The sequence below is a fragment of the Pimephales promelas genome, chromosome 12 (genome assembly GCF_988280905.1).
Source record: "Pimephales promelas chromosome 12, fPimPro1.hap1.1, whole genome shotgun sequence".
Taxonomy (NCBI): Eukaryota; Metazoa; Chordata; class Actinopteri; order Cypriniformes; family Leuciscidae; genus Pimephales; species Pimephales promelas.
In genome coordinates this window covers 24742802-24766053 of record NC_142780.1, presented here as the reverse complement: position 1 = coordinate 24766053, position 23252 = coordinate 24742802, and the positions used below count along the sequence as shown (strand labels likewise).

The 23252-nt window shown below is 39.4% G+C and overlaps 3 protein-coding genes across 12 annotated transcripts in view; 2 read left to right on the top strand and 1 right to left on the bottom strand.

The window, feature by feature from the left end:
* The window catches only part of klhl32 (kelch-like family member 32), a 51380-nt gene that overhangs the window by 2698 nt on the left and 25430 nt on the right, over nt 1-23252 (bottom strand). Inside the window, exons 1-10 of one of the 10 annotated variants that reach the window (XM_089117809.1) lie at nt 14883-15114; nt 14046-14263; nt 12128-12242; nt 11622-11734; nt 10277-10457; nt 6479-6586; nt 5133-5231; nt 4094-4309; nt 654-1380; nt 509-567 (exon numbers count right to left, since the gene is read on the bottom strand). In XM_089117809.1, coding sequence (XP_088973935.1) covers nt 509-567; nt 654-1380; nt 4094-4309; nt 5133-5231; nt 6479-6586; nt 10277-10457; nt 11622-11644 — 1413 coding nt within the window. In that variant the 5' untranslated portion in view covers nt 11645-11734; nt 12128-12242; nt 14046-14263; nt 14883-15114. Of the gene's footprint in view, nt 1-508; nt 568-653; nt 1381-4093; nt 4310-5132; nt 5232-6478; nt 6587-10276; nt 10458-11568; nt 11735-12127; nt 12243-14045; nt 14264-14882; nt 15115-23252 lie in introns of those variants that run through there. The other 9 variants (XM_039680057.2, XM_089117806.1, XM_089117808.1 and 6 more) reach the window with 9 other exon arrangements.
* calhm6 (calcium homeostasis modulator family member 6) lies at nt 17442-19292 on the top strand. The gene is made up of 2 exons (XM_039679455.2): nt 17442-18133; nt 18507-19292. The coding sequence occupies exons 1-2, from the start codon at nt 17594-17596 to the stop codon at nt 18933-18935; spliced, it is 969 nt and encodes a 322-aa protein (XP_039535389.2). The 5' UTR covers nt 17442-17593; the 3' UTR covers nt 18936-19292.
* On the top strand, nt 20036-22703 carry LOC120484324 (calcium homeostasis modulator protein 5). Its single transcript, XM_039679428.2, has 2 exons — nt 20036-20717; nt 21461-22703. The coding sequence occupies exons 1-2, from the start codon at nt 20160-20162 to the stop codon at nt 21848-21850; spliced, it is 948 nt and encodes a 315-aa protein (XP_039535362.1). The 5' UTR covers nt 20036-20159; the 3' UTR covers nt 21851-22703.

Below are 23252 nucleotides of genomic sequence, written 5' to 3'. Positions count from 1 at the left end.
TAGAGAGGATTTGTATTGGACACAAGTCCCTTGTGTGGGCTTGGGTTTTTTGTTTTGTATTGTTTTTGTTTGTTTTTTGGATTTATTTGATCAAACACACCATAAAAAAACAGTCCTTTTGTCAAATGTTATTAAAATGTAATATAACTGTTTTCTATATAATTAATATATTTTAAAATATAATCTATTCCTCTCATAGCAAAGAATCAGTGTCACATGATCCTTTAGAAATAATTACAATATGCTGATTGGGTGTTCAAGAAAAAAAGTCTTATTATTATCAATTTTGAAAACAGTTGTGCTGCTTAATATTTTGTAACATTAAACGTCTTTATTATCATGTTGATCATTTTTATGCATCCTTGCTGTACTGACTACAAGTATTAATTTCTACTTAATAATGTTATAATTTAGACTATAATTATATAATATTAAAAAAAAATTAAGATGAGAAAGATGCACTAACCAGCCCCATTATTCTCACATAACCACATAAATGCAATGTTACCTGTCCTGGGTCATACACCATCAGTCGATTCTGGTACTGAGCTGTGTTAGTAACACCACCTGCAGCAGAAGAAGCCATCTTTTTATGTTAAACTGATGCTAGTAATGCTTTTAAGTCATTGGGAAATTCCTGAATGTATTATTACCTGAGACCCAGAGCAGCCCGTCAGCCACGCATCCTGCATGACAGGACAGCGAACGGTCGAAGGGTTGCACGTAGGTCCACTTGTTCCTCTTGGGGCAGTAGCGCTCTACGCTGGGGAGAACCTGCCTCAGTTCATTCCTCCCCCCGACGGCATAGAGATACTGTCCCAGAGCTCCCAGCACAAAGTGCTCTCTGCACGCCTTCATTGGTGCGATATCAGTCCAGCGGTTCACCCTTGGATCGTACCGGCACGCCGTCCTCACCGCGCACGTTCTTCCAGTGGCGTGTTCCACCTCCCCGCCAGACACGAACAGGAAGTTGCCCATGACAGCCACACAGTGGTGACTCCGTCCAGCAGGCATGGGTGCTAATTCACTCCAGTTAGAACCCCCGGCAACACGCGTGTGCTCCTGCGCGGCAGGGTTGAAGAACCGCAGCTCCCGAACCCGGCTGACCTCCCGTTTGCGCCCGCCGATGATGTATAATGTTAGTGACTGAAAGCGTGGCGTGGTGCGGGACGTCTGACGTAAAGGCTGTGCAAATACAGAGTGATGGTAGTCCAATGCCTCTTCCACCAGGGCGGCGACGGTGCTGCTGGAGTTGAGAAAGGGGTGGCTACTGGCCACACGATGCAGGGCGGAGACCTCCATCAGGCCGTAGCGCACGTTTTGCAGCAGTTCCTCCATGTACTGGTATCTGCAGTCATGCTCCAGCCAACGCACCAATAACTACAGCAGGGCAGAGTGGCTCATCAGTATTCAGCACCGATTCGGGATCAGGAGATCACACTGCTCATATTACAGGCTGCAGCTCACACCATCCACACAATACTATGCAGGGCCAACGCTTTGTATCATTGCATGCTAATGCTTAATATATTGTGTCTCTATACAGTGATGAGAAGACAGTTGCAGATGAGATGGGGGGTGGGGGATCTGTGAACACGCGCACGCACACACACACACACACACACGTAATCATGAGGTGTGCGTGTGAAGCATACACACACACACATTCCGGCACAGCAAAGGGAGTTAGACAAAGGGGAGTTAATTGAACTTGAGAGCAATCTGGGCTGTTTAGCTGCAGAGGCATGCGAGTACGGCGGAGATGGCTGGAGATAAGCGATGCCACTCTTGTGGAAACAAAGTGGCTTTTAACACAATCAGCCCTGAGACAGAGAACTTATTATAGCGTCCAGAGATCATGTGCCACCACCTCTAGACGTTCCGCAGCTGTCTCCTACACACAAATGGCAAATTTAAATGCTTGCAATATATTTTTTCTTGGGAGTATTTCATCTGTGAAATGGTTAGATTTCATTGTACTTGCACAGAATGGTTCCCAGTGCACTCATTTTAGAAAGGTACACTGATATGTCTGTGCTATTTGCAGCACCGAATTGTAGAGATAATGATTGCTGTCAGACAGGTTTCCCTAAAATTTTCCCCATCTACCATTGGTCGTTCTAATAGGTAATCCACCACCAAAACTCACGGCATTGGTTGAGATAATTTTGCTCTGTTAGATGCTCAAATAGAGCAAAGTTCCTTATAGAGACCATTAACTACTTATGGGGTGCTTGCACATATTAAGGATTTAGTAGTTAGTAAAATAATGTCCAATACCTATAAGCCTATAAATATTTGTATGTTATTGCTGATAAAAGATAAATGGTCAATTTCTAAAATTGTATACTATATTATGTAAAAAAATATGAGTAAATAAAACAAAAATAAAATAACAAAAAATAAAACACAGTAGATATAATATAAAAAATGTTAAATGCTTGAGATCAGTATAGTAATATGGCTGATGAGCAATAAATTATCTGAAAAAAAAATCATTCGAAAAGTTTAAATGCTACATATAATGTTGTGATGCCTAAATTAACTTAAAATTAACCCCACTTACAACATTATAATGTGCATTATGAAAAATGGATATTCATGTATTATTATAGATTACTCAATTCTAAATGTTTTAAACATTGATTAACTTCAAGTGAGCATTGACAACATGACAATTGAGCATGGACAATCTACCAGCCAATATATATCCGAAATGGACCGATTCAGATAAATGAAAAGGTCTGTAATATTGAGCAGTAACATTTATGGTACCTACTGTATATAGTGTGCATTCCTACATAATTACACATTTAAGCTTTGAGTGTACATAGATTTCAGGAAAAACCCTCCATTCCTGTTTGGCATCATTAATCATGAAATGCTCTATGGAGGTTCTGTTTCGACGCCTTCCTTTCTCTGAATTTTAGTTGTTGTTTTTTTCGAATCTCCTCCTTTTCACAGCCAGCAGAAGAGAAGAAAGAGAATAAGTGAGAGAGGAAAATGGGAGAGGGAAGGAGAGAGACAGAGCGAGAGAGAGAGTGAGGTGTGAGCAAGGCAGCGTCTGTTGACTGTGAAGGTCACACTGGATCAGAGAACTTCCTCGGGGCAGAAAATAAATGAACTCCCCCACCCACTCCCGCACGGAGAAAGACAGACAGAGAGTGAGTGTGAGAGAAGAAAAAAGAACAAAAAAAAAAAAACAAAGAGGAAGAAAATGTGATTTCCAGAGCGTGAGACTCAGAGAACTCTGCATGACGATGATTGACAGCCAAACTATATCGAGGGTAGTATTGACGGGCGCACGTTCGGACTGGCGGACGGCAGCACCAGCCCCTGTGCCCATCACGCTTCCGTCTGATGCCCAAATTAACCTTCTCTGCAAAGTGAAGGAGGCCCAAAGCAGCCTAATCAGGGCCTGATTATGGCAGCAGCGACTGGTTAAAGGGTCAGGGTAATTGTGCCATCAGAGGCCTGATTGTTTTCAATCAGTAGGGCGGCCGGAGTGACAGCTGGGGGATTGAGGCGCTGATGGAGCCGCGGTGGGCCTAATCAGAGAGAGCCTGGTTGGGGGAGGGGTGGTGGGGGGGGCGCCTGATTGGTGCAAATGAATAGTCACACCACAGCCCCCCGACTACACCCTCCGCCCGAGTGTACATACATACACACACGCGCTTTTCCGTACACCTTTTTTTCTCACTCTTACACCGTAAATTAAACAGGCGCAGTTTGTGTGAATATGACCTTAAGCATTCAGATTTACTTAATGATGCCTGTTATAGAGATTGTCATGGGGTCAAAAAGTCTGAGATGTTCTTTTCTAAAAAAAAAAAAAATGACATTACCAAATTATATTAAATGCATAAAAAATTACATTCATTTCAAAGTGGTGGTGTGTCCTTTTGCTTTTGTGACAGCCCAAAGAGCATCTTGAGCTTGACAAACATATGAACAAAGAGTTTCACATTAGTGAACTAGAAGTTATCAGAATTTGAAACCCCATGCTGATATTTTGCATTTAAGCATGTAAGCTAGCTAAGCAGTTCAGAGATGTTTTGAAGAGTTTAAGTCTGTGAATTTGCGGCCCACACACCTGCCATATCTCCTCCTCACTGAGGGAGGTGAGCCGGTCGCTTTTTAGCACTTCCCTGAGGAGCCGATAAGGTAGGAGCAGCACTTCCTCTTGCCTGTTCTTCTGCAGCTCAGAGAGGTGATCCACCAGAAAGCCCACCACTGCTTCCTCCAGGGCCGGCAAGTGGAAGAGGTCTGCCAGCCTGTACAGGTCCAGGTAGTTAAAACTGTTCAGCTCCTACAGGCACAGATATAAATACAGACAGATTCACGGTCAGAGGGGGTGTTTTATTCATGCATGAAAACTAGTTGAGCCTTACAGTCTAAAATGAAATATTGAAACATACAAGCACACAAACACATACAATAATAGATACCCCCATCCCATGAATACACACAAAATAAAGTTCAAGCTCAAAAGAGCTAAATCTCATGAAAGTCCAAAATATCCAAAAACAGACTGGAAAACCTTAAGTAAAAGAAGGAACAACAGAGACAAATCTAGTCAGGATGCTTCACATACACAGGGTAAAGCAAAACGCTTCACACAGAGACTGACTGCCATCTACTGGTTACAATGAACAACAAGCTAATTTTAAAGACAGTGATGAGCAAAGAACAGGTTCAGGTGGAATCAGCAGATCTTCTTCACATTTTCTGGACTGAATTATGGGGGAAATGATCTATGGAATTCCACAGAAAGAGGGGAAAATTATTAGGGAATGATAAATAAGTTTCTCGTACAAAGGCTTCAAGAAAACTTATAGCACAGGTTCATCTAGAGACTACTAAAAAGCTTAAAATCTGATTGCAAATTGAAAAGAGTATGTAAAACTGTGAAAAAAGATACTCAAATCAATGAAGGGTGAATCAAGGATGACAGATTTTTTTCAGAAATATTCTTATAAAAATGAGCATTTAAGATGCGTAAAATGAGTAGAACTTTTACAAAATGACTACTGATTACACAGTAACTTTTTATGTAGTACTTGCTGTAAACACAAAATAAGATTTATCAAAACAGTGCAAGTTTTCAGGGCAGAAATAACCAGTAAACACACCTGAATGAGATAGTGCGAACAGAGGCTGAGCAGTTCCAGCAGCTGAAGGTGGCTTCCAGCAGACAGGACGTCTTGTATCACTCCTGGCTCTAGCATGATCTACAAACAAATAACCTGAGTAAGACCATTGTAAGAAACCCCAACCTTTTTTCCCAAATTCCATGTTAAAAGCAGGGACCTTCAACCTTTTTATAGTCCAAGGACCCAAGAACATGGGGTGGTGATGGCGCAGTGGATAAGACACACGCCTTTGGTGTGAGAGACCCGGATTCCAATCCACTGTGAGACACCAAAGTGTCCCTGAGCAAGACACTTAACCCCTAGTTGCTCTAGAGGCGTGAGACCTCTGACATGTATAGCAATTGTAAGTCGCTTTGGATAAAAGCGTCAGCTAAACATATATTGCATAAGCCTGCTCTATGAAAGACGTTTATAGCAGCTACTATATTAAAGGTGTTTATAATGCTTAGATTGCAAAGCTAATATTATTACAATTTAAAATAACTGAATTGACTTCTGTCTTCAGTGTCTCATGAGCCTACGATGATTTGGTGCTCAAGAAGCATTTATTATTATCAATGTTGAAAAAAGTGCTTCTTATTATTTTTGAGGAACTATCTGTTGAATAGAAAGTTCAAAAGAACAGCATTTATTTGAAATAGAAATATTTTGTAACATTATAAATGTCTTTACTGTCACTTTTGATTGATTTAATGAATCCTTGCTGAATAAAATAATCAATTCCTTAAAATAAATCTTACTGAACCCAAACTTTACAACAGTAATGTATATAATATTGGACCGTCTCTATCTCTGACTATCTCTGTTAGCAGTCCTTGAATCTAAAAGTTGTTTAGCAACAGACAACCAATCTAACTAAACAACTGACATGACAAAAAGGTGATGGCAAAAGCATTAACTGGTGTAAATCATTGCTTTTGTATGTTTCAGGTTACTTAAAACAGCCAGAGTGGGCCTACATGGTGACATTTTCACAATTGGAAATCACATGCTTGTTCCAATCTGTATTTGCATCAGTGTTAGTGACTTCATGAATATGCAAATAAGAACATAAACTCAAGGTTTACCCATTTGACCTAGTTATTGTATTGCGGAAGGTCAATAACATGAAAAAAAGATAACCTAGTATTATATTTAACCAGATTTAGCCCATTTGTGAAGCTCCAGAATAAATTATTCACAAGTATTTCACTTATCTGCTACATATGATTCATAATGGGGTCTTTCCAGAATCCAGAGACCTGTCTTTGCTTGAGGCACTGCAAATTTAGTTTATTTTGCATGTTCTGGGGCATATGCTACTGTGTGGGCTATGCTGAATTTACCTGGCCTGTGTAGGCGAAGTCCAGTGCGTGTTTCAGTCCGACGCTAGTCACACCCTGGAGAGTTACCTCATCTGCCTCACTCTCCACCATACACAGACTGAACATGGCCTGAAGATACACAGACACAAACTCATAAGCAGGATGCACCACAGAACTACAGTAGTATAGCATCCTGTAAATAGCTGTTAAAGCAAAATGTCAAAAAACTGTTCATTCAAGTCTAAAGAGTTTCACACTGAGAATGAAAGTGAGTCCATGGCCATTAATCAGTGCATGTATTTTCTCACACACACGCAGAATAAAGAGACCAAGAGGCCAGTGCTGTCCCGCTGTGTTCTCTGGCAGGAGTACACTAATCAAAAGTATTGATTGCTGTCACAGAGCGAGTGTAGGATGGTCATTGATCAAAGCCCATGCTGAAGAGGAAGTCAAAGGACATTGGATCATCATTACACCAACTCCACTGATCAAACCTTACTGCTCCTAATGATGAACTTCCAGCATGAAATAAAAAAACTGTAATCTATCTATCTATCTATCTATCTATCTATCTATCTATCTATCTATCTATCTATCTATCTATCTATCATCTATCTATATATATATATATATATATATATATATATATATACATGCCTCCCAAAATCAGAGTAATGACTCTCAGGCACAGATTAAGTCTGGTTCTGGATTGAAATTAGTGTCAAGAGAAAGAATCGAAGACATCGATCTCCATCTAAAGCAGTGTGCTGAAAATAGATGCAAAGTGTTTATCATCTTTTATCGTTGTCACCTCACCCTAAGAAACTGTTCCCCCAATAGTATATCACATTTAAAGTGCCTGGTAAAGTATACTGTGTTTTTCTGTTTTCTATTTAAAGAGCAGTACGTTTGTAATGACTGACCTCAGCTCACATTCAAATCTTTCAAAGGACTCATTAGAGCTGATGTTTGGTTTGTTGACAGCTACTCAGAGAGCTCCTTACTGGGACACCACTGCCCATAAGCAAGACTTAGGGGTTTTTTTGGAAGAGGATTGTAAGTAATAAGCATGACCAGTCCTGTGTCACATGTCTGGGTGGATGACTTCTGACCTTGGAAAAGCAATGCAGGCTGGCCGGACAGCAGCTTTGTGAGCTAATTAGTTTACAATGCACGCTTTTTGAACCATATGAAAATGCCTCACGTCAGTGTTACTGCCATTGCTGCATCGTGAATCTAAGCAGCAGCTGTTGAATCTTCAGCAACCATGCAAAATAAAATCATATTTCACATGAGCTGTGACAGCGAGTGCAATGTAATTGAATAAAAAGACTGTGTACCACAAAATTAAAGCCAGGAAACGTCTAACTATTGAGTTGCTTTCATGGACAGCAGACAAAAACAATACAGTTACAACACAGCTAGTGTAGTCTAATTCCCAAACAAATGACATAAAATTCAGCTCTTTTTAATTAACAAAAAGCATACAATGCAGTGTAGTCTGATTACCGAACAAATTACTTGCGCTGTAGTTTTTTTAATAAATAAAAGGATATATTAACAGTTTAAATCAGTCGGTCTAATCATTATATTCAGTAAATGAAGCAAGCTTGTGTGAGTATCATTAATCATGATTGTTGCTGATGTTATTACTCGTTAAAGATGCACATTAATGCTACGCATTTATATTTAGAGTATATACGTATATATGATTTGTGTTTACTCAGAGACATTTGCAGTACGAACTTTCTGACAAACAACCCTTAAGCGCTGCGCTGATACACTATGTGAACTCACTCAGAGGCCCATACAGAAGAAAATTAATAGTTGAATAAAGTTGAACAAAATAGTTGAACAAAAAGTATTCTTGTCGCTTGATAAACTTAAGGTTGAGCCACTGTAGTCACTATTTTAAATATTGTCTTTACTAACTTTCTGGGCGGCAAGTATCAATTACATAGAAGCCTATGGAGGAGTGAGACAGCTCTAAGATTTAATCAAAAATATCTTAATTTGTGTTCCGAAGATGAACAAAAGTCTTACGGGGTTGGAACAACATGAGGTTATTTTTGGGTGAACTAACCCTTTAATGTCAGTGCCACAGGCGCAGTTTACACCTTTCACATTTATTCATTAGTGCCACTGAGGTGTTAAAGCTCAAAAGGGTGCAATATCCTTTAATTTCTCAGGGACATCCGGCCTAAAAATAGAACAAGACAGGTGACACTGGGTAAACTGTTGTGACTTTTACATTTTCTAGAGTGTTGCTATGGGTTCTGAGAGGTTTTCCTGAAATTCTCTTTCTAGATGTTCTGGATGGCTGTATGACCGTTGCTAAAATAGTCAAAATAGCCCACCTTTCTATGATACTGTATTCATGTATGACATGTGACATATCTTCTTCCCTCTATCCATCTAAGGTATTTTCACCTACTTATTGTATTTCAGATGATGAATACTACGCCATTCTCTAATAAGCCCTAAAATTGGAGGTATAATTAATTCACAAACAAGGTAGGACCATTAATATGTCAGTTAACTACTGGCAATTGGGATTCATTTCCAAAACACAACTCTTTTTGGTATTCACGATAGAGCATAAAACACATCCTCATCCACATGTGTCCACGCCTGTCTATTTAAACATTTTCAAGCGTTCCACCTAATAGATATCAGGAATAATAAAAACCTTGCAGGCATACTATGTCAAAGGGTAGCTGTCAAACAGAGCCAACAGCTTGATTGACTTAAGCTTTGGATCAGTCCATGTTCTACATAAGCTATGACTCGCCTTAACAACAGCAGAAAGTGTCCTCATCAGAAACCAAGGGCTAAAATAAAAAACAAGGGATTATATCTTATCATTCCAGACCAACAGAAGTGGAGAGCTTCCCAGGAGACAGATAGAGATAAATATACCTGCCCTATTTAATTCTGTTCTTTGGACTGTGCCCATAATCTTTCCCTCTGTTGCAGGGCTGGATGTATTTCTTCTTTGTAATCTTCTGAACAAACCAAAAGCAAATCTCACTGATACGGTTTCCAGGCCGCTGCTGACTTTTCATTTCCCGTCTGTTGCTCTCGTCTCCCGTGTGAACTGTACATATTTGCATCAGGATTGTGCAGCTAAAAGGAAAATCCTGTTGTCGTTTACTCACTCTCACATTGTTCCAAACACGTATGACTTCTGCGGTACACAAAAGGAGATGTTCAATAGTGTGTTTATGCTGCTCTTTTTCCATATAAGGAAAGACAACGTTTCTGTACAGCTCCCTTCATTTCACACTGATTTCAAACCTGCTATAAATTATTTTGATACACCACATTTGAATGTATTATTTTTTGAGCTTGGCAGCACTCATCCCCATTTACTTTTATTTTATGGAGAAGAGCAGCATGAACTTTGTACCTAACATCTCCAGTTCCAAGAAAAAATGAATATGTATGGATGGAAGCTCTGTTCCACCACAAAAGAAAAACAAAATTATGCTTTGGTAAAGCATTGTTATAAAATAAAATGTAGCAGTAAAAGTCATGATTATAAGATAAGGTCAACATTTTGTCATAATTATGTTTTGACGACCATCATTTTGACGATTTATCTGAGGATTATGACTTTTTATGTCATAATTATGATTTACCAAAGCATGATTTCTTTCCTATGTGGTGGAAATGTGCTTGTATTGATATGGAATGACAAGATTTTAGGGAGAACTGTTCCTTTAATAGATGCCAGCATAAGCTTGTGTGGAAAACACACTCTCACTGATCATGTTTTTGGGGTTAGCGAGATGGAACCTGCACAGTGTCCAATCTCACCCGGAAGTAATCACTGCAGGCCGCCAGGACCGCCTTGTGGGCATGGAACTTCTGTTCCCCGGCGACCAGGGTGACATCGCAGAGCAGTCCGTCCTTGCGCTGCTGATTAAGGGCAGAGAGGACAGAGTCCTGGTGGGATTTGGATTGACACAGCCTCTGTCCTGTCAGCATGTCCTGAGAGCTGAGACACAAGAGAAACACTGCAAGACAAGCCCATGCTTGGAGTTTGTGAACAACTCATCATGGAAGCCTGTGCCCAGAAACAATGAAGCTGCGTGTATGTGCTTGTATGTCTTTTTTCCTGCTGTTCACTAGATCTATCAATATGCCTATTCAGAATGTGAGATGTCTCCATTGCCCTTAATAGATCTTTTCAGCACAAAGCTTTCAGATTTAGCTCTAATTCTCTTTCTGGACACGTTATTTAACATTAACAAAAAAAAACATTTAAAAAAAAATGTTATTTAACATAAAAAGACTGCAGAAATGGTATAGTAAAAAAACTGTTAGTTGATTAACTTTAAGTTACCTTTCCACATTAAAAAATATGATTAAGAAAACACCACATGTAATTATACTGTCAAGGTTTAAAGATAAATGTATTTATTAATGATTTGATATTAATTAATTGAACGTATTTGTTATTGTTAATTTATTAAAAATACATTTATTTTAATAATTAATTTCATTCATTTATTGAAATATTTGAATACAATAGATTTCATGTATTATATTATACTTTATTTTAATAATAGTTTTATTGTAAACAAAATTTAAATTTTTATATTTACAACATTTTTAACATGGCAAAATACAATTTTACAACAAAATTACATTTGCAATGAGTAAAAAGTATGAACTTATTTTGAATTTATATGAATATGGATATTACCAAAAGTTCCAGCATGAACCATCACATTTTTTGATATTTATTTCATACTTTTTTATTAATTATTCACATTGGCATGCTAAATTCTACATTTTAAATCCTTTCATTTATGTTAGTTGCATTATTCTAGTGTGACGCATTACCTGGTGGTCTTTATGTGGGTGACAGTGCTCAGTCAGTGTTTTTTGTTTTTTTGTTTTTTGATGAAGTCATCATGTGATGAACAGATTTGAATACTGGTTGATATTTTTCTTATGATCTGAATCTTATACACACAGCCAGAATTGGACAAAATAGTCACCAAAACCCCAAAATCCTCCCATAATGTCAGTGACATCATACATATATAAGAAAGCTTCGGATGACCTCAGATATTCTCCAGAGCTCTTTAAATAAAACTCACCAAAGACATGAGGATACGGTCATCTCTTAAGGTAAACTGTGTGCAAAATGTACCTGGGAGGAGGCTCAGAGGGCATGCTCCTGGAGGAGAGAGGAGAAGGTGGAAGGAGTGCTTCCTGTTGATACAACAAAACACCAGACAGGCCTGACTGAGCATGTGCAGCACTCTACAGTGAGAGATAGCAGAAACAGAAAAAAACTGAGAGTGAATAAGGACACTGCATATCTGAGAAGCCTATTATATAGCCTGAATACATGAGCATCTCGATGGAACTTCTGAGATGAAGAGCTTTTAAAAATTGAAATAATTCACCTTTACAAAACAGAGTGAAATAACCCTTAAGAAACATTTCTGTATGAAGGCCAAGTATGCCAACCCATCCTCGGAATTTGTCCTCTGTATTCAACCCGTCCAAGTAAGTGGAAACACATTAAGAGCAGTGAGTAATGAGCACACACACACAGCAAACCGTGGACAGAGCAGTGGGCAGCCCGGGGAGACATTGCGGGTTAAAGGGATAGTTCACGTTAAAATTAATTTTTGGTATGTTTTAGCTTACCTCAAGGGCATCCAAGATGTAGGTGTCTTGGTTTCCGCAGTAGTTTCAATTTTGGTATTTTTAGGTCAAACCGTTCTTGTTTGTCAGTCATATAATGAAGGTCAATGGTCACCACCTCAAAGAGCATGCACAGAGAAGTCCAAATTAAACATGATTTAATGACTTGTAAATGTAAGCACACATTGATGGCCTAAGACACGAAACGAGCGGTTTGTGTGAGAAAACAAACAGTATTTATATCCTTTTTCCTCTTGTAACCACAGCCACGTCTAAGTGATCTGAGGGCACGGGCACTTTGTGGCTGTGGTAACAAGAGGTAAAAACTATATAAATACTGTCCATTTTCTCACACAAACTGTTCGATTCGTGTCTTAGGCCATCAATGTGTACGTACATTTAAGCTAAAACATACCAAAAAATTAATTTCAAAGTGAACTATCCCTTTAAGTGTCTTGCTCAAGGGCACCTCAGTCATTTCCTGATGTATTGACAATTGAACCCACAACCTTCTGTTTACAAGTCTGACTCTCTAACCATCAAACCACAAGTGTCCCAATTGCCCCATAAGCTATATGCTACATGCTATGAGCTGAAAGTGAAGTCTGACATTCATTTCATGACAATTATGCACATTTCCTCCCCAGATAGGCTACTGTACTACAATAAATTCATTATACATTATATAAATTGCATTTATACATTATGGTAGCAATTGTTGCACTAGTTTTATGCAGATTTAATTTTTTAAATATATAGAATAAAATAAATAATAAAACTGATCATCAAACTTATTTGTATTGCTATCTTACAATAAAGATAAGATAATAAGAATTGGGAGTAATGACAATTGCAAACAAATCCAAAATGGAAACATTAGTATGAATAAAATTACAGTATAATTTTAATATGTGGGGTAATATGTGCCTAACTGCCATGAAAAAAAACGGTACAATGGCAAAAACGTTCTTAAAGGGATACTTCACCCAAAAATGAAAATTCTGTCATCATTCACTCACCTTTATGTCTTTCCGTATACCATAGGCTTTCATTCATTTTCAGAACACAAATGAATATATTTTAATGAAATCTGAGAGAGATTTCTATTACTCCATTGACAATCTATGCAACTAGCTCCCACTTTGACGCTTCAAAAAGTTCATAAAGAGATTGTAAAACTAATTCATATGATAATGAATCGAGCGGTTTAGTCCAAATTTTCTTTAGTCCAAATTTTCTCATATAGGCTAAAGCGACCGTGTCTCTTCAGAAAATTTGGACTAAACCGCTCAATTGGCTTTATCCACAGCTGCACTACTTCCTGAACTTCAGCCAGCTCCTTTGTTTCCTGTCTGCCATTATTGGACAAACTGATTAATCCAGGTGTGTCTGACCTCAGTAGTCAAAAAAACAATAATCAGACACACCTGGATTAATCAGTTTGTCCAATAATGGAAGACAGTAAACAAAGGAGCTGACTGAAGTTCAGGAAGTAGTGCAGCTGTGCATAAAGCCAAGTCATATGGAATAGTTTTACAATCTCTTTATGAACTTTTTGAAGAATCAAAGTAGTAGTTGCGTAGCTGTCAATGGAGGGACAGAAATCAATCAGATTTCATCAAAAATATCTTCATTTGAGTTCCCCAAGATGAATGAAAGTCTTACAGGTTTGGAATGACATAAGGGTGCATAATTCACAGAATTTATTATTATTATTATTATTATTATTATTATTTGTGAACTAATCATTTAATGGATCTAATTACATGCATTAATGTATGAAAAATAGGAGAATAAAATTATAAAATATAAATAAGAAATAAAAATATAAAATATTATGTTATTCAAGAGATTCATCAGCAGTAGGCTAATATTCATCCAAAGAAAACAAAATAGAAGAAATATTAAAAAGACTACTCACCCTATTGATGCACAATGTGTTTGGATACAAAACAGCTACAGGCAACGTTCATTCTTATCCAAAATCAGTCTGTGCATCTCCTTTCATAGAGCCTCATGTGATGGTCAAAAGGTATCAAGACTGAAAAGCCTAGGAGACCTGATGCAGGATTTATTGGAGCCTAATGGCACATTGTGCCCGAACCATCCCAGCACATATTGATCTGATTACAAAATGACCTTCAGTCAGCAGATTGTAGTCCACGGTGAATGGAGGAGAAAAGAGGGGGGAAAAGATGAATTAAACTAATGATGATACAGTAGAACCTATATTTTCTTAATAGCATTGGTCTGTCACTCAAATGGTTCCGTTCATCATTCTAGCCTGTCACTGACCTACTTAACCAGAGTCCACCCTTAATCCATCAAACTAAAGGTGAGTGAATGACAGTTTAAGGTACCGTCGCGTTAAAATAAACGTGTAACGTTAGGATATATTATTTAAAATAATTAGAATAACAATAACATGTAGGTGACTGATTGTCTATATTTTCTATTAATATTATTTTGACAAGTTAACTGCGTTACGGATCCAAAGAAGAACTGTCACTAAATCTGATTATGCGGAGCTTGGCTTCCCCAATCACTTTAAAAACTCAACTGTCAAAGGTCTCCTAGCAACAGAACAGAACCAAGAATATTTGGGCAACAAATGTAATCCTCCTCACTGAAGACCCGCCCAACAGCAACCTCATGACATTCAGCTGTGAACTGTTTCGGTACATCCCTTCAGCATCCTTCTGTAAACACTGTCTAAACGTTTCTGTATGTTAGACGTCGTAAATATACAAATATTCACCGGATAAAAAGCGCACGTACACAGTGTACCTTCGCGTCCAGTGTCTTCTTCTCTCGGTCAAACTGATTTTATCCGACGTCGGTCACTTATCAACTTTGACTGACCAAAACAAGATATCTGCATCGACCCCCTGGTAAAAACTGTCCAAAGACTGGGGGTGTAACTCGCTATGTCTATGCCCGATGCGTCTGAGCTACTGTAACCGCTAGTCTTAATCAGCCCCCGCCTCTTGCGGTCACATGCCCGGGATCATGCGTGTCCACAAGGCGCCAAATATGAAGTGCACGAGTCAAAAACATTGTTATTTTCTTTACATTCATTTACATGACTTTTCCAGGTCCAAAAAAACCCCACACTTTTAAAATTAATTCAAAGTGAGATAACGTTCATGTTGAGGCCCCATTGGAAGTTTGCTGAACCTCCCTGGAGGAGAACCACTGTTTTACATTTAGCACTGGTTGTGCCTGAATCCAGTTTACCTTAACCAAAATGAATGGCTTTCTTTTGAACATGTAAAATAAACATTATGGCCTTCACAATCACATGCACGTCACTGTAAAAAAATATTTTCAAGATTTGTTATCACAACATTTTTTCTTTTGTCAAATCAACTTAAATAATTTATTTAGTTGAGATAACTTATTATTTTGAGTTTCTGATGATTAAATTAATCTCCTTCATTGTATTAACTCACTTTTTCCAGTTCAATCAACTTAAAATTTTAAGGCAACCAGGTTACTTACTTTTTTAAGTTAAACCAACAATTTTTTTACAGTGTAAAGGGCAAGGTATTACATGTTTTTATGTTTACAATGCCTTTGGTGTGTAAATCGCATAGCCTAAATTATGTTGTTGTTGTTGTTGTTGTTGTTGTTGTTGTTGTCGTTTTATTTATTTATTTGTTTTTTTTACTTTATCAAAAAGTATTTTTTCTCATTTCTCATAAAGTAATTCTCCCACTATACAGCTGATAAAAGCAGACATTACATTAAAAAAAAAAAAAACTCAGCACTGTCACAGTGTCTGGTTTATGTTCCCTGGTGTCCACTAGAGGTCCTCTTTCCCCATGGTGTCATTCAGTTATGGAGCTGCATTCCCCACAATCCTTGTCTGCACTCAGCTGTTCCCCATTACGATTGTCATGTTCTGTGTATAAATACCCTGCCTCAGTGTTTGTTACGGAGTCCTTGTTATTCGTCACACCACTTTTGAGTCCTGTGTCCTTGCCGCTGTCCTTGCTCCACTCAGGCCCCTCTTCGACCCTGGGCTGGAGCTCCATCCGCCACTGTTTCCAATGGAAACTTTCCATCCAGCCCAGAGCGTGCACATCGCCATCAGTAATGGCGGAAGAGGAGGAAGACCTCCAGTCTCCCCAAGAGCCCAGAGGCTGTGCCCCAGCAGCCCAGCATTTTTCCATAGGCCATACCAGAGACTGCTCACGTCACGTCTGCCGATCCAGAGACCCGTCACGTCTGCGGATCCAGAGACTGATCATGTCCCGTCTGCCCAGCCAGAGATGGTTTAAGTCACATCTGCCCAGTCAGAGACGGGTCACGTCTGCCCACCCAGGGACTGTTCATGTCACGTCTGCCAAGAGACAGTTCACATCACATCTCCCCAGACAGAGACAGCTCATGCCATGTCTGCCCAGTCAGAGATGGATCAGGAGATGCCCATTCTCATGGCCGTGAGGGCACTTACTGACAATTTGGAACATCTAGCTCAGATCCTGGAGATGCCCTTGTCTGTTGTTCCTGAGCCGGAGCCAGTCTCTGCTGCTCCGAGCCGCCGGAGCCGGTGTCTGCTGCTCCTGAGCCGCCGGAGCCGGTGTCTACTGCTCCCGAGCCGCCGGAGCCGGTGTCTGCTGCTCCTGAGCCGCCGGAGCCGGTGTCTGCTGCTCCGAGCCGCCGGAGCCGGTGTCTGCTGCTCCCGAGCCGCCGGAGTCGGTGTCTGCTGCTCCCGAGCCGCCGGAGCCGGTGTCTGCTGCTCCCGAGCCGCCGGAGCCGGTGTCTGCTGCTCCCGAGCCGCCGGAACCGGTGTCTGCTGCTCCTGAGCCGCCGGAGTCGGTGTCTGCTGCTCCCGAGCCGCCGGAGCCGGTGTCTGCTGCTCCCGAGCCGCCGGAGCCGGTGTCTGCTGCTCCTGAGCTGCCGGAGCTGGTGTCTGCTGCTCCTGAGCCGCCGGAGCCGGTGTCTGCTGCTCCTGGTGTCCGCTGCTCCTGAGCCGCCGGAGCCAGTGTCTGCTGCTCCTGAGCCACCGGAGCCGTTGTCTGCTGCCCCTGAGCCGCAGTATGTCACAGTGTCTTGTTTATGTTCCCTACCACTAGGGGTCCTCTTTGTAGACGGTGTCTACATAACTACATTCCCCACAATCCTTGTCTGCGCTCATCACTCATTCAGCTTTTACCCATTATAATTGCCATGTTCTGTGTACATTCCCCACAATCCTTGTCTGCGCTCATCACTCATTCAGCTTTTACCCATTATAATTGCCATGTTCTGTGTGTATAAATACCCAGCTTGCTTGTTTAGTGTTGTTACGGAGTCCTGTTATTCTTTTATCCTTGCCTGGACTGTTGTGAGTACGGATTACCCTTTAATAAAGATACTGCTCTTGGATGTTATGCTTCCTGTGTGTCGTTTCGTGACAAGCACTCTCTCATAACGGAACTGAGAGTGTCATTTTATGAGAGCTTACAGCCGTCAGCTGCAGACATGGATAAGTTAAAACCGTTGCTTAGCTTCGCTCAGAAACAGCAGACCAATTTAGGATTCGGATTAATTGCTCTTATAACTGCGGGTGGCGAGCACGTCTTCTCGGTCTTTGCTTTTAGGTGTCCTTGCAATGATTGGAATTTCATCTATGGAAACGTCTGCCTCCTCGTACCTGCTCTTGCACTACTCATCCTAAGTTACATGTTGAGCAATAAAACGTGGAAACTGTTCACAGGTCTGTGCCTTAGGAAATCGAAACTATGTCGTTTTAATTACGCATTTGGCTTTTTTTGTGTTTTTCTTCAAATCACCATGACCGCAATAGTTGCACCTCTCAGCTGGATCGCAGTTGCTCTCCTCAAAGGGGTGTATTTCGAGTGTTCAATGACTGGTGCCAACGTCACACTCTTTAGACAGCACCTTTGCAACGAGAAGTATCCGCACTGTAGGACAGACTTGGAGAAGTTCCCGTGTGATGGAACCCCAATCCCACAAAGTGAGAGAGTGGCTGTTCTGTCCATTATACGCGCGGAGTCACAGGTGAGCAGACGGTACCGTAAGTGTTAGTCCAAAATCCGTTTTGTGTTTTTTTTTATTCAATTAGGTATCATCAAATAGCCTAGATCTCAAATAAGACTCCGAACAATTTAGACGAATTTTGACTTTCAGAGGTTTTCACTTTTGAAAGCAATTTTTTTGAGTGGTGCCTAAATGTTGTCTAATTTTTTTTATTTATTTTTTTCTAGGTAGCTTAAAGGGTTATTTTAGCAGTTCAGTGTATACAGTAGGGTCCTAGATTATCATGGCTCTACGATAATCTTAAAATATTTTTTTTATATCTGTGCTTCAATACATATGTCAGTTACCTCTCTTTCGGTGGGCTAATAATAATTGTACTATTCTGGAATTCTAGGTTCTTGGATGGATCCTGATAGCTTCTGTCATGATGTTCACCTTTCTGCTGACATGCATGGCCAGATGCAATTCTCCAATCAGTTACATGCAGCTGAGGTTTTGGAGGATTTACACTCAGAAGGAGAGTGAGTTTTTGGACAGCTATACTACTCAGCATGCCGAAAAGCTGGCTAGGAGAAACATAACAAGTTTCTTTGAGTTAACCAAACCCATTCCTATGAAAAGTCCTCCCAGACAGGCCTGGCAGAAGATCTCCTCCTTCTACAAGTTCCGGAGCATGGACGAATACTACAGCATCCTGCACAAGTATGTGTGCACTTGTGAGGACTTTGAGAATCCAGCAGTGAGGGCTTCACTGAAGTCTGAAAATGAATTTGGAAACCCAGCAGCACTTGCATTTGTTGATGAGGGCAAACTGATCCTGTAGATGTGCTTGCTGTCTGTTTGACTGCTGTTCAGGCCTTACCATGTTATTTTGGGTAAATACAGCCGTAACGATAGTCCCTTCATTTTCTGTGCCTTTTACAGTGTCAATTAATTGTTCTTTTAAGACATTTGTTTCTTTTGAATACCGCTATTGTATGATTTTAACATTGCTGTTTTTGTTGTTGTTTATTTTTTTCCGATATAATTTTTCATATGAATATTAAACTATTACACTGTAAAAAATTGTATAATCTTAAGAATGACTTAAACATCCAAGTTGATTGTTAATGCAACTTTTTTTTACAGTAATAAACAAATAAAAAATATTTTAATAATTTTTCAAATAAAAGTTTTCAGATTTTTCAAATCTTTTTCAATACAGATGTTTTTGACAGAAAATGAACAACATTCCTTTATTATTTGAACCATTGTGCCCTGACCTTTTTATAAGGGACTATCAAAAAAACAACTTAAGTTAGACTTTTGGTGTCATTTCAACTTATTTCATGCACATGATGTTTTGTGATCTCATATTTCAACAGGCAGCACTTTGAGGCTTTTTTCGTGAAGTGATAATGTACAATTTGACAATCACACTGCTAAAAGCACACTTTAAAAAAATCAATATTTATTAAGCTCTGTTGTGGTTAGCATTAAAGCGGAGACACCATGTGAAAAGTGCAGTGCACAACAGTGGGGCAGGAGAACAGAAACTGTCTCCTCACACATAACCAGATTGCTTCCCTTTTTTACTAATGAAAAGCATTAGGTTGAAATACAACTCTTTGGTTGACCTAACAAGCTCTAATCTGCTGTCTTAAAGATGTTGGGTATAGAGATTTCCAGCCTAGATTTCCACATTCCATCCTCAAGATTCCAGAATTCCAATAATAATAAGCTCATTGTCAGTTCCACAGATCAGTTTTATACCTCTCTTATCCAGAACGCAGCGTTGGGGTTTTGTTCGTTTGACTGATGTTGCATGATGGGTAAATATTCCTATACACATCTGTAGCCGGTTTTGACTTCCAGCAGAACCTGATGAGCTGGTTTCGTCACGGTCTTTTACTAAGTAGGAGGGGGGAGCATGGACAGGGGAGGGATTTGATGAGCTGTGGTCAATGCCAGAGCCAGAAAAAGAGAAGATAGAGGAGCCAGAAAAGGGAGTGTCATAGCAGAATCGATCTCTTTCGGTTTACTCAGCTCATTTGGAGTGTTACCAGCTATGTCTGTACCAGCTATGGATTCTTTTAAGACCATCCTAAAGTTCCTCACGAATCAGAAGAGCACTATTGGCTACAGCTTCATGGCTATTTTGACAATAGGTAGTGAAAGAATCTTCTCCATGGTGTCTTTCCAGTGTCCGTGCAACCGAGGACAGAATTTTGCCTATGGATTAACTTTCCTGCTCGGCCCTGCAGTCGTCTTGCTGGCAATTGGTCTCTTTGTTAGTACACGTCTTTGGCGGTTATATACTGGGTGTTGTCTCAACCCTATCAAGCTTTGCCCCAGGGGGAACTTTGTGGGATGCTTGTCAGTGTTTGTGAAAGTGCTACATGGAGCTTGCATTGCCCCTATTATGTGGCTTACTGTAGCGCTGTTAAATGGAACTTTTTATGAGTGTGCTGTCAGTGGTCTGGATGAAAATATGGTGGTGAATATTTTCTGCCAAAACAAGACACCTACGTGCCGGGAAGAGCTGCCCCGAGTGCCCTGCAGCAAGTCACATTTGTCTCCAAATGAAAATATGGAGCTGCTGTTGATGCTGCGAGCCCAATCACAGGTGAGCACAGACTACTCTTACAAATAAAGGTTCTTTATTAGCATTAATGGTTACACGAAGAACCTTTAACATCCATGGAACCTTTCCATTCCACGAAAGGCCTGCATATTGCAGTGTTCGTCTTATGGCCAAACTTTTGTTCAGTGTTGTGGACTGTTTTTTCTTAAAGTCCCCCCAATAATTTTATCCCTGAAAGGTTAAAACTCATCTTTGATCACCAAACTTTTTATCCTTCCTTGTTCCTGCCTTAAAATAGCTTGAGATACCCTTGCCTCATTTAGTATACGCAGTTCTATGTAAATGAAAATGAAAATGAAAATGGACAACATTAAAAGCTTGATTTTCACCACAGGAGGGCTTTAAGAGAAGCTTTAGAGACACAATTACTGTTGTTCGGCAAATTTTCGCTGGCAAAATGCTGTCATTTCTAAGCCACGAATTGAGAATTTCAGGTCGGAGCGAAAGATTTCCGCAGATTTAGTAACAGGTAGGTTCAAGTTGGTCATGTGGATTCCCCAGTTTGTAAGTGATTTGTAAGTGACTTCTGTGTGCACTGTGCTTTATGCTTTGCTACAATATTGACAACATTTTTTGCCTGAAAAGTTTGGTTAGCCTAATGTGACATTACCTTAACATTTTAGAATTATCACAATTTTTCAGATCAAGTTTACTGAGCTGTGTAATAATTTACACCAATAACTTGTATATTTTATAACATTCAACTGATTGATTTATGTTCGCAGATACTCGGATGGTCCATCATTATCATATCAGCAATAGTAGCGCTGATCGGGACTTGTTATAAGAACTGTCGCTCTCAAGTAAGCTACATTCAGTTAACTTTCCATAAAATCTACATGGAGAAGGAAAGGGAAAAGTTTGAGACTTTTGCAGAAGCCTATGCCACCAAACTAGCAGAGAGAAACCTCGAGGCTTTCTTTCAAAACAAGTGCCCTGAACCATTTAACTTTCCAAATCACAAGGCTTGGGAGGAGATCTCTGCTGTATACACCTTTAAAAAAAGCGAACAGTACTACAGTACACTGCAGAGATACGTGGAGAGCAGAGATGTAGACTTCAACCCTGAGAAGCGCCCTGTTCTAGAGGGAGAAGATGGCATAGAGATGGCTTAAAAGCACAAAGCTGCATGGACTGGTTACTGAATAGCCAAGAATATGACCTCGAAGACGGAAAACCACTGTGAATCTGAGCAGGGTTAGATTTTAGTTTGGTATCTACAACCTGTATTGAAAATAAAGTAACTGGAAGTTTTGTTTTATCCACTTTAGGAGGTGGTCCTGGTGCAAGTCAGACTGCAAATATTGTTGTAGCATTCAATGAACAAACACAGGTCTCAGACACTAAAGATTTGGACAGATTTGAGTGTCTTCAATAACAAGATCCAATTTGTATATTGTTTGAATGTTGCATTGCAGGTTTTAAAAATTCAAGGAAAGGAAAAAAACACACTTATTCTCAGGTCATTTGTCATTTAGGCTCTATGAATCTCTCTTATATGCTCTTATAATGCAGTGTGTTCAATGCACTTTAATGCATGACAACCTCTTGTATATGTAGTAATGGTTTTTAATGATCCACCATTCTAACAATACTGTTTACAATGTATCTGATCACATTGTACTTATGCCATCCAACAAACTATTGAACATGTTAACAACCCTGCTTATTTCCTCTGCAGGTTTTAAGTTTTGACAAACAGGAAAACCACATTATAATCCACAACACACATCTCTTCAGTCATTTTGACCCACATAACAGCTCTGAATTGGGACCCTTTGATCAAAACAAGTTTCTATTAGCATAGTTTTTCAAAAAGCATAAACAGAACGAGCTACTATAGGATATCAAAATTATTACACGTGGTAAAATGCTGGTTTCCGGCATGTTTGTGGTGTTTATTTCCTATTGTCAAAGAGACTCACATTATACTCAGGTTGTTGAACAGTGGACAGCAAAAAAAAACAATATGTCAAAACATAACAATAATAATAATAATGATAACAACAATATATGTTATTTATTGTAAGGCAGTTTAATTCAAGTTTAAGTGTGCCAAAACTAAAGAACATTGCTTAGAAGTGACAAAACATATTGTCCTGTCTCTCTTCATGTTCAAATATGGCACAAAAAAGGACTTTGAAATTAACAATAAAAAGTCGTACTAACAAAATCTGATATAGATCAATTACAGTTGTGAGTTTGGTCCAAAACATAAAAATGAATAAATCATTCAGTAAACCAAACTAAATGACATCCAGCTTAGCCTACTACACAAAACGTTTTTTCTTGAGTTTAGAAGTGAATGATGCATGAACTGTTGAACTTTTATATTTTGTTTATATTGTTTTTGTTGCAATTTTGTACTGATTGCATATACGTTTTGTATTTGTTTCTTGCATTAAAAAAAAAATGAAAAATTGTACATTTTCCCTGCTGAAAAGTCAATTCTATTTTGTGCTGTATATTCCTAGATTCCATTCTAATGAGACACAACTTAAATGGCCAATTGTATTA

Coding starts and splice junctions, on each gene's coding strand:
- LOC120484324 (XM_039679428.2), top strand. CDS start 20,160: ATGTCTGTACCAGCTATGGATTCTTTTAAGACCATCCTAAAGTTCCTC. Junction 20,718..21,460: donor TGCTGCGAGCCCAATCACAG/GTGAGCACAGAC, acceptor TTATGTTCGCAG/ATACTCGGATGGTCCATCAT.
- calhm6 (XM_039679455.2), top strand. CDS start 17,594: ATGGATAAGTTAAAACCGTTGCTTAGCTTCGCTCAGAAACAGCAGACC. Junction 18,134..18,506: donor TTATACGCGCGGAGTCACAG/GTGAGCAGACGG, acceptor CTGGAATTCTAG/GTTCTTGGATGGATCCTGAT.